The sequence below is a fragment of the Molothrus aeneus genome, chromosome 1, assembly GCF_037042795.1.
Source record: "Molothrus aeneus isolate 106 chromosome 1, BPBGC_Maene_1.0, whole genome shotgun sequence".
Taxonomy (NCBI): domain Eukaryota; kingdom Metazoa; phylum Chordata; class Aves; order Passeriformes; family Icteridae; genus Molothrus; species Molothrus aeneus.
In genome coordinates, this window is record NC_089646.1 from 106,809,621 (window position 1) to 106,825,862 (window position 16,242).

Sequence of the window (16,242 nt, forward strand, 5' to 3'; positions counted from 1 at the left end):
ATTCAGGTCAACATTTTTCACTCAGCAAGTGGGGTGAGCTCAGCAGGTGACAGCTCAGCTGAAGACATTATACTGTGGTAAGGTAATTGCACTCTACCACATCACTGAGAACAGACTAAAAAGGGAAATTTTCTAGTTCAACCATGAGAATACACAGCAAAGAATCTAGAAGTGACACCTCCAGTGCGATCTTTTATCCTAAAAAGGTATTTTCAAATATTCTTATCATTGAAATCTCTTACTGAGTAAAAAGGGGTATTCAGCAATATTAATGGTCTGACAACTCATCTCATTTATGCAAGATACCTATTTTTCTTGCCTTAGGAGTGAAATACTCTTTATATATAGGTTGAAATCTTAAATCACGTGACTCTCAATAATGCAAATGAAACTTTCACTCCTTGATATTATTAATACTGTTTGGTGAAAATTTCCTGAAAAATTGCATGTTTAAGTAGCTGCCTTCAACATCCCCTTCAGTTCAAGAAACATCCTTCCAGTGGAGTATGACAGCCAGTGACTAATAATAAATTTTAATAATCCATTTTTTTGAATTGTTTATGTTATATGCTTATGTTTTTACTTCCCTCAATCTGGACATCCAATCTATATTTTTAAACAACTGCACATTCCCACTTTAAATTTTGATTCTCATTGCTACATAGCTTGCATCACTAGAATTTGAACCAGTAATATCTGCTAGAAAAATTAATTATCTTTCAGGATTTTACAAACGTGCATTTATGGTTTCCAGAACTACTAATGCTCTATCAGGAATTTGATAGCTTTGTCTTCCCATGAGAAAAGAATCTGAAAGTCTACATGACTATGTGGACACCAGAACCATAGACACTGAAAATTCAATTTACATCCTCAAAATGGAGGTGGGGGGTAAATGCTGATTTGAAGGAGACAAATGCTATTCACAAATGTGTAGTTAAAAAAGCTTTTTCATCTTAGATACACTTTTATATAAAAATCAAAAGGATTAAGAAGAGGAACATGATGCCAATTAGCAGTATAACTAAGAACTTGGATTATACCTGATGCAATACAGGAAGATTCACTAATGATACTGAAGGTAACTGATCTTATATCACCACAAAGGACTCTCAAATCTCTTTTTGTCTAGTTTACAAGCAAGAGAAAGACAAATTGGTAGCATCTTAGCATGGTAACTGACTTAACACATGATTCTGATTGTGCTTGAGGGAGCAGGAATTGGCTTCCAACATGACTGGGAAGAGGGATTTCATGTAGTCACTCGATGCAAGATGACAGAAACAGAAACCAGGATGACTCTGAACCTATCAAAACATGCAGCTGGTAATCCTGTTGTTCCGACTCAGCAGCAGTGAGATCATCAGTGGCCTAAAACACAGCTAATGAGAGGCACTCCTCTTCCCTCTTCTTTAAAAAGATGCTTTTCCTTAGACCTCAGGTTTTCAGTCTTACAGCCTTCCATAAGTTCCACACCACACCTCATCCTCAGGTGTCCCCTACCACCAATGAGCAAACTGGGGATAAAGTTATGAAAGCACAGGGCCTTTCCCTGGGAGGTGCAGCCTGCCTGGTACTTCATCCTGAACTCTCAGCTCCAATTCTCTCTTCATGGCACTTGAGGCTCTGTGCTACCTCAGTGTCCTTCTCCCAGCCTATCTTCATCTACATTCTCAGAAGCTCCATCAATACTTACCTCTTGGTCCACGTGTGCTGGTGTATCCTCACTCTTCCCTCTCTGCCTCCCTCCTGCCCTCCAGTTTGCACAACACTCTTGGACGACATGCTGAGAGATGTCATTCCCAACAGATGGGCTCACAAACAGGGAGTGAAGAAGGTGAGGGAGGAGCAGCAGCTCCCTAGCCACAGGGTATCCATACACATTCACAGCAATGGCTTACACCATGTTTGTATCATTATAGGCTAAAAGCTTTCTTGAAACAAAAGCTGTTATTTCTTAAATTTTGCTTGTGCTGTGTTTTTAGACTTCCTGAATTATAAGATGCAAGATACCATACTTAAATATTACCTCTAAGTCATTCTAATGGTAACATTTCTGAAGATAAAACTGATTCCCTTCCCTCAGTACACGACCCCCTTACCTCCCCACATACAGGTGTCATTACTTGGTCACTGGTGACTGAGGAAGCAGATTAGATCTTTCAAGAGTTTGATATGTACTTTCTAGGTTATGCTGCATGACAGAATTTCAGTCATTAGGCACTAGGTGTTTCAGTGACTTCAAAATGTTCTTCATCAGGAATGGAAAGAAAAAACCAAAGAAATCATGTCCAAAGGACTGATTTCCCAATTTACCTTAGGCTAGCATTGCACTTCTACTTAATCAAAATATGCTAGAAGAGGGGGAAATGAAAGTCTACAGCACAATTAACAAAAATACCCTCAGTTTGTTGCTCACAAATATTTTCTAAAAAATCAACCCCTTATGTGAGCATTTTGGCTCACTGTGTCTACTCCTCTGTCATTAATGCTCTCTGCCGTAAGCACAACTCCTAGCTGGGGATTCCAATGCGTATGGGAGCTAGGATAAGATTCCAGATCTCAGTTGTGCTGGCATGAAGATAAGTCTCCTCAGTGATACAGAAGACAATATCCTAGGGAGACTGGAATAAGTCCTATTCCACAAAATTCAATCCAAGATGTAAGGCATATCAAGCAGCAGGTAATTACTAGCTAATGGCTGTGGATGGAAATGTAACATGGATCAGCCTAAGCATTTCATGACAAGTGACAAGACAGCTTGAAAAAAGGGAGATTTTTTCCAAAAGGATGGAAGGTGTCAAGAGCAAAGAAAAAAGGGTTACCTCTTCAGTTTGGGAGGGGCTGATTCTAGGCATTGGAGATACTTGTGGTGTTTTCAGCTGTGTACTGTTGCTGTCTGGAACAAGCTCTCTGTGGATTGACTGAATATGGTTTTGGAGCTCAGTTTCTGATTCAAACTTTACATTGCAACTAGAACAGCGAGTCTTCAGTCCCCCTGCCTTGCTTTTGTTCTCAATGGAACTCAAGTTCTCATTTTGGCCCATGCCTTGTCTGTTACTGCTTGAAGGGATGTTGACACTCGGACTACCACTTTTACTGAGATTAACACAGCTAGCACACAGACCATATGGCAGACCGTTGATGTCAAGTTTCACTAAATCCTGTTTCGAACGGAATTCCTTCAGGCAAGATGCACACTTGTACAGTTTCTGGAGATGCTGTGCACGTCCTGTGGACTGCACAGCAGAACCATTTCCAGTTTTCTGCATGTGGAACGTGCCATGGATTTTCAGTTCCAGCGTGGAGGTCACTGTCTGCATGCACACCACACAGCGGAACCCCGTCAAGGAGTTCCTCAGGTCAGGGTGCATTTGGCAATGCTCTAAAAACTCCTCCTCACTCTGGAGGGGCATCTTGCAAATCCTGCAGTTTCCAGTGTCCAGGCTCTTACTATGTGTGACCTTATGTTCAGTAAGAGTCAGAAGAGACGGAAACCGCTCGCCACAGATTGGGCACATATAGTGTTTCACTGGTCCCAAGTGTGTCTGCATGTGCTCTCGAAGCCCATTTTCAGAGAAGAATGTTCGAGAACACACATTACACTTGTAATTCCCTTTAATGAGCTCAGCCTTTTTCTTCACTATGGCGCTTTCTCCAGGTCGAATGTTGTGGTCTCGCAGCTGGTGATTCTGCAGGAGAGTCTCCATAGTGTAAGCTGCACCACAAATGTCACAGCCATACATAGGTTCAGATGTGTCCACATCTTCTTCACTGCCATCGTGGCTGTTATGGGACTCCTGGCTATTTGTCAACAAGGTCTGCAGTTCCACTTCCTCTTTCTGAACTTGCTCAGATGCCCCATTAGTTCCACAGTTTGGAGTTTTTGTTTCAAAAACACAATGTTTTTCCCTCAAGTGCTTTTCCAGCAAGATGATAGCATGGAAAGCCTTGCTGCAGAACTTGCAGTTGTACTTCTTGCTGTGCGTAGTGATGTGGCACTGCAGCTCCACCTCCGTACCAAAGGATTCACCACAGAAGATGCACTTGTGTACTTTGCCTTGGTTCTCCAGGTGGTTGTGCTTCACATGAAGCTGTAGGTCAGTCTCGTTGCGGAAATCCCAGTTGCAAGATGTACATCTGTATACCTTCTTCTCATTGCTGTGCTTCACAGCCAAGTGCAGCTGAATGGAGACTTTGGAGTCAAAAACCTCTTGGCACAAGGTGCAGCGGAAGAACACGAATGTATGCATGTCTAGTAGGTGTTTCTGCAAGTCATCCACAGAAGTAAACTGCTTGTCACAGCTTTCACAGATGTAGTAGGTTGAGGTGATCATGAAATGAATGGTAACATGCTTCAGCAGTGACTCCTGATTTGGAAATTCCTTGTTGCACTGAGGGCAGGTCAGTTTTGGCAGGACAGTATCAAGGTGTGTTTTCAAATGAGTCTGAAAACCATCCAAGGAAGTATACTTAGCACCACACTGATTACAAATATATTCCCCAGCAGGACGAGGAGGAGCACCTCCAACTGCCTGCATCATCTTTAAAGAGGTCTGCTCAATGGCTACAGGAGATAATGGACTCATGGCTCTGGACTTTTTCCCATTGTGGATGTAATTCAGCGCCAAAGGAATGTTCTTATGGTTCTCCTTGATATGCTTGTTCAGTTTAAGAACACTATTAAATATTGGAGAATTGGTACAGTAAGAACAAGAATACACTTCCACCACTGGATCTTTTGGAGTTCCGAGCACAGGAGAACCAAAACGGGAACTGCTAAGATCACAATGGACTTGTCTAATATGCTCTTCCAGGGAAGAATCTGTAAGAAATCCCATATAGCAATGGGGACAAAAGAATGCATTACTGTCCTTAGCAGCAGGGTTGGCAAATCCATGAGAACATCGGATGTGTTCCTGAAGGGTGTTGAGGTCATTGAACACTTCAGAGCAGAAGTTGCACTGGTAGACCATGGCAGGCATGGTAGAAACAATCAGTGCTGGGTCTGGAGCTTCATGGACTTGCTTAAGATGTTCATTCAGATTGTAGAGAGATGGCAATACCTCCAAACAATACTGACAGATATGGGCTTGTTCGGGTTTATCTAAATGCATAGTTTTCAGGTGTATCTGCAAAACTGCAAGGCTGGAAAACAACTGTTTGTTGCAATAAATGCAGCTATAAGTAACTTTTGCCTGCTTACTTGAAGGACCAGTGATATCTGGCACTTGCTGAGCTGCCCGCTTCCTTCCACGACCTTTTGGTATAGGAGGAGCCGTTTCCACCATTGTTGAGCTATCCACCGAGAGATTTGAATCTGGGGTAGTGCTAGAGACTGATGTGTACCCCACAGTTACCAAAGACGGGCTGTTGCTGTGGTTGCACGACTCTGGCTGCTGGTGACTGTCCATGTGGCTGTACAGCTCCTCCACAGTGTGAAAGTTCTCAGAGCAAATGCTGCATGAATTCTTCTTCTCACCATTATGAGCCTGCTCCATGTGATTTACTAGGGACGTTTCCTCTACAAAGAGTTCATGACAGTAAACACACTGAAGAGCAGATCGGTCTTCATTAGGGGAACACTCAGGGTGACATTCTGCAATGTGCTTCTGAAGATCTTCAGGAAAATCAAAGCCTTCTTCGCACTGACTGCATTTCTGAGTGTCTTTCATTTTCCAGTCCTCCATCCGGGAAGCGGACTGGGAGCCATCTTTGTTCCTCTCGTGAACCTGCATGTGTCCATGCAGTGAACTAGAGGACAGGAACCCACGTCTACAAATGGCACACTTATATGGCTTGTTGGACGTATGAGTCTTTAAGTGAATTTTAAGATGATCGCTCCTTGAGAACGCCGCATCGCACTCACTGCAGTGATACTTCTTGTCGCCCGTATGGAGCTTTATGTGGCGGTCCCTGCTCCGTTTGTGTTTGAAGAGGCGGCTGCAATACGTGCATTTGAAAGGGAGCTTGTCACTGTGACTCTGCTCGTGGTGCTTTAAGTAGCTGAGGCGGCTGAACGACTTGTCACAGAACTGGCATGGATAGGGCAAACCTGGGCCTCCTTCCTCTTCTCCAAAATCACAGCCTTCTCCATGGCTCGGGGAAGTCTGATCCTTGCTAGAAGGCGATGATGCTGGCCATGAGCAAGAGGGGTCATCCTCAACATCCACTCCGTCTGAAATGAGAAAGAAACATGCCCACAAGCTTAATCCCAAGAGTAAAGAGGAGCTAGGAAATGCATACGAATAACGCAGGACTGCTACTCCTAAATAGCTAAAACACTAAACTCAGACATTTCTTACACTGATATCAACAGTTTCAAGACCACATTTATTTTTCTCATACTGTAAAACATTAGAAGTTATTAAATAGTTCTGTGCCTATATTAACTTTTTATTGCTTTTTTATCATTCTTTCTCAGTTGCAGGATATGTGTTATACATTGACAATTTTATTAAAATGCAGATTTTAATATATTTAATGTTTCTTTTGTATCCATTGTAAAATTATTTGCACATTATGTGAGCATCTGAAGAGTCAAAGGAAAGGAGAAAATATTACAGGAATGCTTTAAAATGAATACAGTCAACCCACATGCTGAATATTTACTGAAAAGATTTGCACTGTTTTGCCACAGGTTTGTGGTATTTTTTTCCTTTGAAAACTGATTCTGAACACAGGAATCTTTTAAAGGCTATTTCTGAGACAGTTGGGTGTTATTCTAAACAATAATAGGAAAAATTACAAGGGAGGAACAGGACAACAATATAAACAATGATGTTTTCTCTAATAAAGTGCAACCAGATTTCTCCAATAATGATACAATTCAGTTACTAAAAGCTGGCAGCTGGATCATTAAATGTTCAAAACAATCTAACAAACCAACAACCAGGATCAAGGAAAATGGGAAAGTGTCACAAGGGTCAGCCATGAACAGCATTTTTTTTTTTTAAGTTCAAGAGGTTGCCCACCATTTCTTCCTTTTTTGCAAAGGCCTCAGCCAGCTGAACTTCCTCAGTACAGCAGAACCTGTACTGTAAGGTGATCACAGACAAAGCAACTTGCAAAAAACTGGAAACAGGAAAAATGATAAACATTTATGGTAAAAGCTGAAAGATTTATGAGTTACCAGGAAAAGACAAAGCAGAAATGCTGGCGAGATAATAAATGGACTAGTTATCTATGGTATTACCTCATCTCTAAACAGGGAAAGTTGTAAATATTTTTTTCAAGAGATGTGCTGTACAATTTTTGCACCTTTTCTTTTAAATGTAGATAATTATACTTCAATGATCATGCTCATATTAACCTAAAACTTCTTTAAAAATATTAAAAGAATGTTTGAAAGATCACTCTACATCAAATAATTCTTCCATTCCTTTCCAGGGGCAACGCTTGAGGTTTTTTTCCTTTTAAAAGTAAAACTGACTACAGTAACACTACAGAAAAAAGATACAATAAACCCCTTGAAAAATATCTTTCTAAAGGTATTCTTGCAAAGTAGAAAGTTTCCTAACATCTTCAGCCTTCTCTCAAGAAATTTTCTACAACACCACAAAAGTTAGAACTGGCCTATATTATATAAACAAATTCCAAGCCTGCTTACTTTAAGGTAAAGAGATTTTACTAGATTATCAACCTCTTGCTTATCCACAGGAAACAGATGAGGATTCATTCCTTTCCTGCATCTAGAAACTGATGACAACGCCATCTCACTATCAATGCCAGATGGCAACCATCTAACTCTGAGAAAACAACCAAACACCATTGCTGGATGCCTGCCCATTGACACAATGCTTTTCAGGATAACTTGGAAACTGCATGGGTTTTTATCCTCTTGTTTACATCTTGGAGAAGAGGGTTTCACAAATTAAACACACCTTTTGCACACACACACACACACACACACACAATACATCTGTAATTACCTACATACAAATCTGCACTACTGGTATGTATTCAAATAACAAAATCAACCCCTGGCCTGAGTGCTGTGTTTTTGAATCAAAAACAATGCTGTTTGTTTATCAAAAAGAAGGAAACAAAAATCCTCCCTTCCAGCAAAATTACTGTCATCTGCTAAAATGCTTCCCAATGTGCAAAGTTCCTCATTGTTATACATACTAAATAAAACCAGTCAGGTGAGTTTTTAAGATGGTACATTAATGACTGCAATATTCACAGGAGACTTTTAATGTAAATCTGTGTACTGCCCTTTCAAATTGCTGGATTTGACTCTAAACCTGGAAATGATCAAAACAGTGGAACAAGCATTTACAGAAAAATATGTTAACGTTTTCTCCAGTTCTAAATTTTATATTAAATGCATCTTTCCAGCTAGGTCTTTTAAATGGGAAAACCTTTTGTTCTTTAAAAATCCAATATATTTCTGACATACACCCACTGATGGCAGATAAACAGGAATTTATGTCAAGCAACCGAGTGAAGAAAAATAGTCTGTGACTGCCTAGGCAACATATTTCGTAACCAAATTTAGTATTAAAATGTATATCCTATGGAGAAATGATATATTATTGTATAAATGTTTAGAGGAATATATAGTAAGCGTTATAAATAGTGTACCATCACTGACATAGCAGTAAATCACTTCGTTTTTGTGGCCACTGCCTGCCTGGTTTTACCTATTATACAACCGTTCCCCCCGGCTCGTGGATCCCAGCAGGCTGTCGAGCTGGCAGCAGGGTCAGGATCAAGCATGGAATGTGACCAATGGCAGCCCCTTTCCCCCACCCAATTCTTCTTGATTGCCTGGGATTCTCCTCAGCCTTTTTACAAGGGTAAGGAAAGCTGAGGGGGAAGAATGTGACCACAGCACAGAGACAGTTCTTGCTTTCCAGCCGGCAAATGGAAATGTGTGCCACTTTGCCGTTGCGCTTTTTAATCAGAGCCCGTACTAATTCTACAGAGTAATTCCCTTTGTGCAAAAGGGAGAAGAGCAAGCCACTTACAAGTCAGATTTGTGTCCTTTTAACTTGAGAAGTGAAAATCTTTCAATCTCTCGGAGCTACAGAAGAACAAGCAAGGCAGGGGGAATTCCCAAGGCGGAGGACAACAGGATTTTCCTGAGTACAAGCCTAACAATGTCACCAACACGCTTTTCCGACTCCCACCCCACCCCCTGGCATGGCAGGGGACAGCCTGTGTGGAAGGGGTACTGGTGGCTGGCCACATGCTCTGGAAGGAGGAACCCTGAGCTGCCCTCACACAAAGGGCTCCAAAGGCCAAGCCCATCAGCTTTCAGTGACCCACAGAAAGGCTTTTGAAACTGTCCTTCTGCAACGAGGAAAACGTTTCACTGCGGTGACTTTTGCTGTGCAGACTCCAACCTGAACACTAGGAACATTGTGTGCAATGGACTAGTGTGCCAGTTGAGCTCAGGGGCTGGGTAACAATGGATCTGGGGACAGCAACCAGGGTAACTACTGAACTAAGGGTAATTACTGCTACAGCAGGACTTGAGCGGTGGCAGTGTCTGTCCTGCCATCCCCCCACCACTCCCCACAAGGTTACTGCCCCATAAAGTTAAGGTGCAACCACTAAGAGCGTCTCCCTCAGAATGGCAGCAAAGTGTGACTTGCTGCTCTACACTGAGGCTACTCCACGTGCACACACACACAAGGTGAGCAAGCCTTGGCCCTCAAAACTGTGATGGAGGAGCTGAACTTAAGGTCTCTGCAGAGAGCCAGATGCTTCCGATGCAGACTCCACTCCGGCTTTCCAGATCTCACTACAGAGCCAGCTCTGCACTGGGGGTAAAGTTTGACATGCTGTCAGGGTAAAGGGTTTCAAACCCCTTTTCACCCATCACTCTCATAGAAAATGCAGTTTGCTGCTACTCTGCACATAGCTGCCTGTATATAAATCTACAGACACCTACACACTGAGCTATATGTCAACATTACAAATCTGATCTTTAATGTTATAACAAGCTGTTTTAAAATACTCTGGACCAAATTCAGATGCACACATACAAGTTCCCAGGAGTGGTACACATCTATCTGAGGGCAGAATGGGGCTCCAGGTACTTGACAGAGTGTTTATGGAGTTTTAAAATATATTTTCTGCATCGACCTTTTTTTTTTCCTTCAGCACTCACTAAGTGCTACTTACTGTAAATGCCTTTTTTGTGTTATGGCAAGTATTCTGAGTTTCAGTGTGATGCACTTAACATGTCCATGTAAATTTTTAATTTTTGGAACCAGTCACTTCACACTCGCTGACTCTAAGAAAGCTTTAGCACTCGCAACCAAAAAACTTCACTGAAAATCAGCTACAAGGCCTAAAAGTCTATTTAAAGATGCAAATGTGTGTGAATAGTTAGTGCAGATGTTTTTCTACACCAACTGTACTTGCTGAGTTTCACCATTTCCATAAAGCACATTAAAACAAGTGTGTGAACACTCTGAGATGAAAGTACCAAGCACTCCTGAGACTTCCAGTGGAAAGTAGAGCTGCCTGACTTTTCTCCAAGCAGACAGGAATGCCCATGATTCAGCAGCCTGAGTAAATAAAAGAGGTCCTTATTTCCTAATTCTGCTGGCTGGCCACACTGCAGCAGTCTCTGTGCTGCTGCCAAAGGGGATGCAAAACTGGAACTACACCCAGCAGCTGAAGGACTGTCTTTGTTAGCCAGCCAGGCCTTCCTGACCATCTTCTGGCAACAAAACTATCGTATCCTGCAAGGAAGACCTCCATCTCAGGCTTGATAATTCTCTAGCCTGTCTAATAGGACAAAACAACAAATTTTGCCTGGTCTGTGTTGGAGGAGGACAGCTGGAAACTCAGTTAGCAGCAGAGTAACACCTGTTCAGTAGTATTGATGGGGAAAGTGCTCACCAACAGAAAAGTGAAGCAATACCAGGAGGAGTTATCCCATGAAGGGGGGGAGGAAGGGGGAAGCACAAGAGCACAAAAGCACCTCTGTGGAGTTAGCAGCCAGCCACTCATGTGCCAACTCCAGCAGACGCGAGGTCTTAAAAGTGATCTTATCCTTAGTGCTGCTGGCTGAATTAACAGGACTGCTTCAGAAAGATGTTACTTAGTCACCACGAAGGTCTATGACATACACATGCTTTTGCTGGAGTAGACTTCAGGGCACTTGCTTTATCATGGCTTATTTTTCTGTATGATTTAAACATGTTTCTGCTGCCACTAGACAAATGGCCACATTCCTAAAGCAAATGTCAGCTAACCTTTATGTGCCATAATACATAGGGGCCCTCTGACAGAACAGAGTTTACGCATATGAACAAATTAATATTTTCAATATCCTGTAAGCAGCAGTTTTCCATTTCCCCCATTTTGCTGCTCAAGTAACGGGCACAGACAAGCTGGAATGCTTTGCCTCAGGTTACAAATGCAATCTGTGTGAAGGAGGGAACAGAACCTGCATGTCTCCAGTCTGAGCCATGCCTGCAAGAATAATTCTTTCTCCCCTGAAACACAGAGCTGGCTAAATGCTTAAACTGCTGGATTCAACCAAAGAGAAAGCCCAGCAGTTGAGATGGACAAACACCCCCCAGGTCTGGGTCCTGCTGATATGGTCTCACTACTTTTCTCCCATAACAATAATGACAGACTGGTGACACAGCTGTCCCCCAGGAAGCCATCCAAAGTACTAAACAGCAAGGTTTCTTTCACAGGTAAAAAATAATGAGTTACATAGGATGATAATAGACACTAAAAATGAAAAACCAACGCAGCAGCACATAAAGCTGTGTACTCCATACTGCCACTCGCACATGGATTGTTACTGCACATGTATGCATTTATGCATTGTGTTGTTCTGTAGTTATTATTTGTTGTCCTACCACCAGTCAAAGACCTGTTCATATGCCAGTGCAGAGACTTATATGTGCTTATACACAGGTATTGAAAAGGATGGAAAAATGTACAGCACTGCTAATTTACCAGACAGCATGCCACAAGGTAGAACATGATTTGTAGGAAAGGAATGACTAAATAGCAGGTAGGTAGGTCAGTTAACTGGATGCATGATAAGGCTCCACAGTTTTAAATCCTTGCATTTTTGTGCAGGTAATTGAGTGGAGTGGTTATTATATATCATATAGTTTAGTTGTAATGGCCATTTCAGGTTTTAGTGCTGGCCACATTTTATATTATTACCACCACTAATTGTCTGCAGGGCTACCCTGAAAATGAGATAAGGAATCTTAGGGGAATATGCAGGTGTGAATAAATAGCAAATGAAGAGGTTAGATATTGCTGAAATAAAACAATATTGTGCTGTGTGCTGAATAGATCTAAATAACTAGAAGATCAAAGGACAGTGTTTAAGGATTAACATGGCTTCAGTGATGGCCTAACATACATGTCAGTGAAAGAAGCTACAGTTTTGAAGTTTTTAGTAGAAGTAGAAGGTAGGACTAGTCTTTAATTCATTTTAAATAAAATATACATTATTACATAACATTCTCTGTTTACTTTCAATAGAAATGTACACAGCTTTGGAAAAGCTGAAACTTTAATATAATCATCACATTTTTTTCACATCAGTGACCCCACATTAAACTCACTCATTTGTCTCATAACTTATTAAATGGCTTGAAAACTAATACTCTGTAATGGGCATTCAAAAGAGAAATATGAACTTTAAAAATTATTTATAATTTACAGATGTTTTTTAAAATCTATCAATATTTCAAAACTGCTTTGGGAGCAGCAATTAAATGCATTAACAGTTAGATTACTGGGGGAGAAACATACAGGGGGTTCCTGACCAAAAGAACTGAGACAGCTGGTAGGGAGGTTTCCCCATTTTAAATTTCATAACCAGAGGAAAGGCAGCTCCTAGAAACAACAAATAAGTCACTTTAATACCTCACAGGAAAAACCTGCTTGCTTTTATAAAATGCTTTTAATGCCTACATAAGTAGTTAACATTCCTGTATTGCTCTCCTAAGGTAACCTAAGGCTCCAGCTCCATTATGTCTTCTTCAGAAGACATATTACCATTACATATGTAAAGAAGAGCATAAATGTTTTCCTTGATTGTTGCTTAAAGTTCAATTGAACAGACGGAGCCCGATGAATTCCATCTTCTGCAGCCAAATTAAAGAAAATGTAAGCAGTTCATATTCTGCTCCACCTTTCAAATCATACACAAAACTCAATTTGCAACCAGAAGAAAACAGAGCTACCCTTCTGCTTGTTTGAGGAAACTGGCATTTTGTGCCTCTATAGGCTAAGAGAAAGCATAAGTAATTTTCCACACTCCTGTACATATAACTAATGACAGTCACCATCCTCACAGCTTATTATACTGCTTTACATAATTGGGAATCTCATGTCACACAATTAATTTACAGGGGTTGTTTAGTTGTGACTGTACAAGCACTAAGCGATTCAAATTAGCTCATTTGTCCACTGCTTAAATGTGACAAACACATTTACACTGTATTTCTTCCCCTTTTAAGTTGCTGTTTCTTTTGGTCTTTGTTTTTGTTTGTTTGTACAGTATGAGTCAGAGACCACCAGGCTTGCTCCATCTGAAGCTAGGGTCAGAAAAAAAACACCCTGAGAATAATTGCATTTAAAATCAAGATAATGGCAGAGCAAAAGCCTATTCAGATACTCCAGCAAACTTGCACATAATAATGATCTCCTAAGAACCTGTATATTAACAACCTCATGTACTAAAAGTAGTGATTCAGTCAATTGGTTTTTGCTAGAGAATAATTATTATAATTTGTTGTGCCGATAACAGTATTTGTACTGCTTATTAAGAACAGCAAATGACTAAGGGATAAAAGTTCAGGGTTCTTCACTGGACCCCAGTATTTCCCTCTGCCTTCTGTTTTCACTGGGTTGTGCTGTCCCCCAGGCAACAACATGAATAGGACCAAAAGCCCTCTCCCTCCAATCTTTCCCCACACTGCAGCTCCTTTTTAAAGCCTCAGAGACAGCAGTCCCTGTAATGCAGTCCTAGTCAAACTTTCAAAATAAATAAGTACTAAAACGAGCTGACAGTTTCTTTCTTTCCTGGGTCACAACATAAGGAGTGTGCCTTAAGTCAGAGAAATGTCATTATTTCTCTTTCCTTCCCAAAATCAAATGGTCCAGAAGATCAGGCCCTAAGAGCTGAAGGAGACCCCGCTTCACAGCTGCCCTCTAAGTCCCCATTCCCACACAGCTGCAGGACTCTGCAGGGAGAAGGGCAGGCTGTCAAAAAAGTCCCTAGCTGGAGGCTCAGACAAAAGATGGAGCCTCTGGGTGGGATTTGCAAGCATAATCCCCTGAGATGACAAGCATCACCTCGGGTCCTGATATGAGTATCTCCCTTCTTTCAGTTAATCTAGAGTTTAATCATGAAAGTCCCCCATTTTTTTATCACTTATACCTGTCTGTCCCATTTGTGCCTGCATTTCAACCACCCCAATTCTTTGCCTCATTGCCTTTAGATCAGAACAGCAAGACAGTTAGGAGGGGGCTAAACTAGGACAGAGAAAAGAAGGAAGGCAATGTGTGGAGAAGCAAAAGAAAGAAATACAGGGTAGAGAGAAAGAAGGGAGTCAATAATTGCATCTGAAAGAAACCCAGGCAAAGATATCTAAAAATCTTTTCAAGGAAATGGAAAGTAAAAGGAAATTAAGATCAAGCGAAAGCAGTGTAGGCAGTTAACGCTTTCAAAAACACATCAGTGTTATTTTACAGTGTGCTAGAATTAAATACAGTAAATAAACACAGAACTGCTTATTTCTTAGAATGACAGAAATGTGGTGGAGGTCTTATTTACACAGGTGAAAACTCCTGGACCTAGATCTGCAAAGGGACCTAGGTGTCTCCAGGAGCCCAAGAAGCCAAGAAGGCAGGATTCATGGGGCCCTGGGGGGGAACCAGGAAAAGGTCTGCAGCCTCGCAGCTTGGGCACTCAGCTGGGAAAGGGGAGTACTGGGCTCTTTATACATTAAAGAGGCACTGGATAAAAACAAAATAAACTTAAGCATGAGCTCCAGATTGCAAGAACCCCTGGACTAAGGGAGCATACTTTTTCACAGGGTAACAAGTTCCTTCTCAAATGTGCTCCTACCAGTTCTATGAATAGGATACTCTTCCTTCAGCCCAGCTTCCAGGAGAAGGGACCTTGGGACAACTTAAGACCCTCTGCTGAGAGGCAGGAAATGTGGCTTTGAATCCCCTCAGGATACTCAGAGAACTGAATCAAGACCTCATGCCATGTAATACTTTACCTGCGCGGTCCCTAGGTAGGGAAGACAGGAACACAGCATTTTCTGCTGGAAGTGCCCAACACTTTGACTGGGCTTAATATCCCACTCTCCATGCAGAAGGCTGATCAAAGGCAGCAGGTACCCAGATGCTCACACTAGGATGGTTTGCACAAACTACCAAACCACTGCAACCTGAGAAATTTTCATGAAAAGAAGAGGTGCCTACCAAAGTGGGGTAAACCCAGGAAGGTAAGTTTTGGATAACAAATTCTATTTAGCTTCTTATAGTCCATCAATATCCCATTTTAGGGTCTCTTGTTTTAGATCTGACTGTTAGTGCAGATGTGCTGCACAGCTGTTAAAAAAGATGTCCTGGGGCAAAGGTAACCTTGCTTTTTTTAACAGGATGGTAGACAAATGCTTACACCAACTCTAGTGCAGCATAGTTGCACTGGGGCAATGTGTTTTGGGAATATTTTCAGTGCAGTCAAAATGCTGTGTAAGACAGTCCTTTCTTCCTGACTCTCATTTTTCCCCAGGTTTGTGTGAATGGGAACACATGTGGATGTCTGTGCCATGGGACAGGCACAGGTTGGCAGGTGTGCATGGCTTCCATTAAAATCCAGGTGGCCTAGCCTGTAAGGGAAACCTAACAAATTTCCCAGTCCACAGTGCTCAGAAGACCAAATTGTGTTATGAAGATGTCACGTGTAAACTGTCACACCTACTGTCTGCTTATCTTGCAGAGTATCAGTCCCTCTATGTGGAATTTTGCATGGTAAAAGTTGCATTTAAAGTATGTATATGCTTCACTCAGTCCTCTCATGTTAATACAGGTTTATTTGAGCGATTAAATTATAAAAATGAGAAGGTGTAATTCTTTGTAAAAGGCAGAATTTTCCTTCTCTTCTGTATAATTTCCATTCACCAAAGCCTGCTGAAATGCATGATGAAGTGTCTGAAATAGAGGCCTCTACAAAAATAAAGAGATTTCCACTTTGTTAAAGCCCATATCTTAAACAACCCTTTG

At 41.5% G+C, this 16,242-nt stretch overlaps 1 protein-coding gene across 4 annotated transcripts in view; it reads right to left on the bottom strand.

Moving 5' to 3' along the window:
* The window catches only part of ZNF521 (zinc finger protein 521), a 230,408-nt gene that overhangs the window by 131,359 nt on the left and 82,807 nt on the right, over nt 1–16,242 (bottom strand). For all 4 annotated transcript variants that reach the window (XM_066562529.1, XM_066562558.1, XM_066562549.1 and 1 more), the window contains one exon: nt 2,826–6,178. In XM_066562529.1, coding sequence (XP_066418626.1) covers nt 2,826–6,178 — 3,353 coding nt within the window. The remainder of the gene's footprint in view (nt 1–2,825; nt 6,179–16,242) is intronic.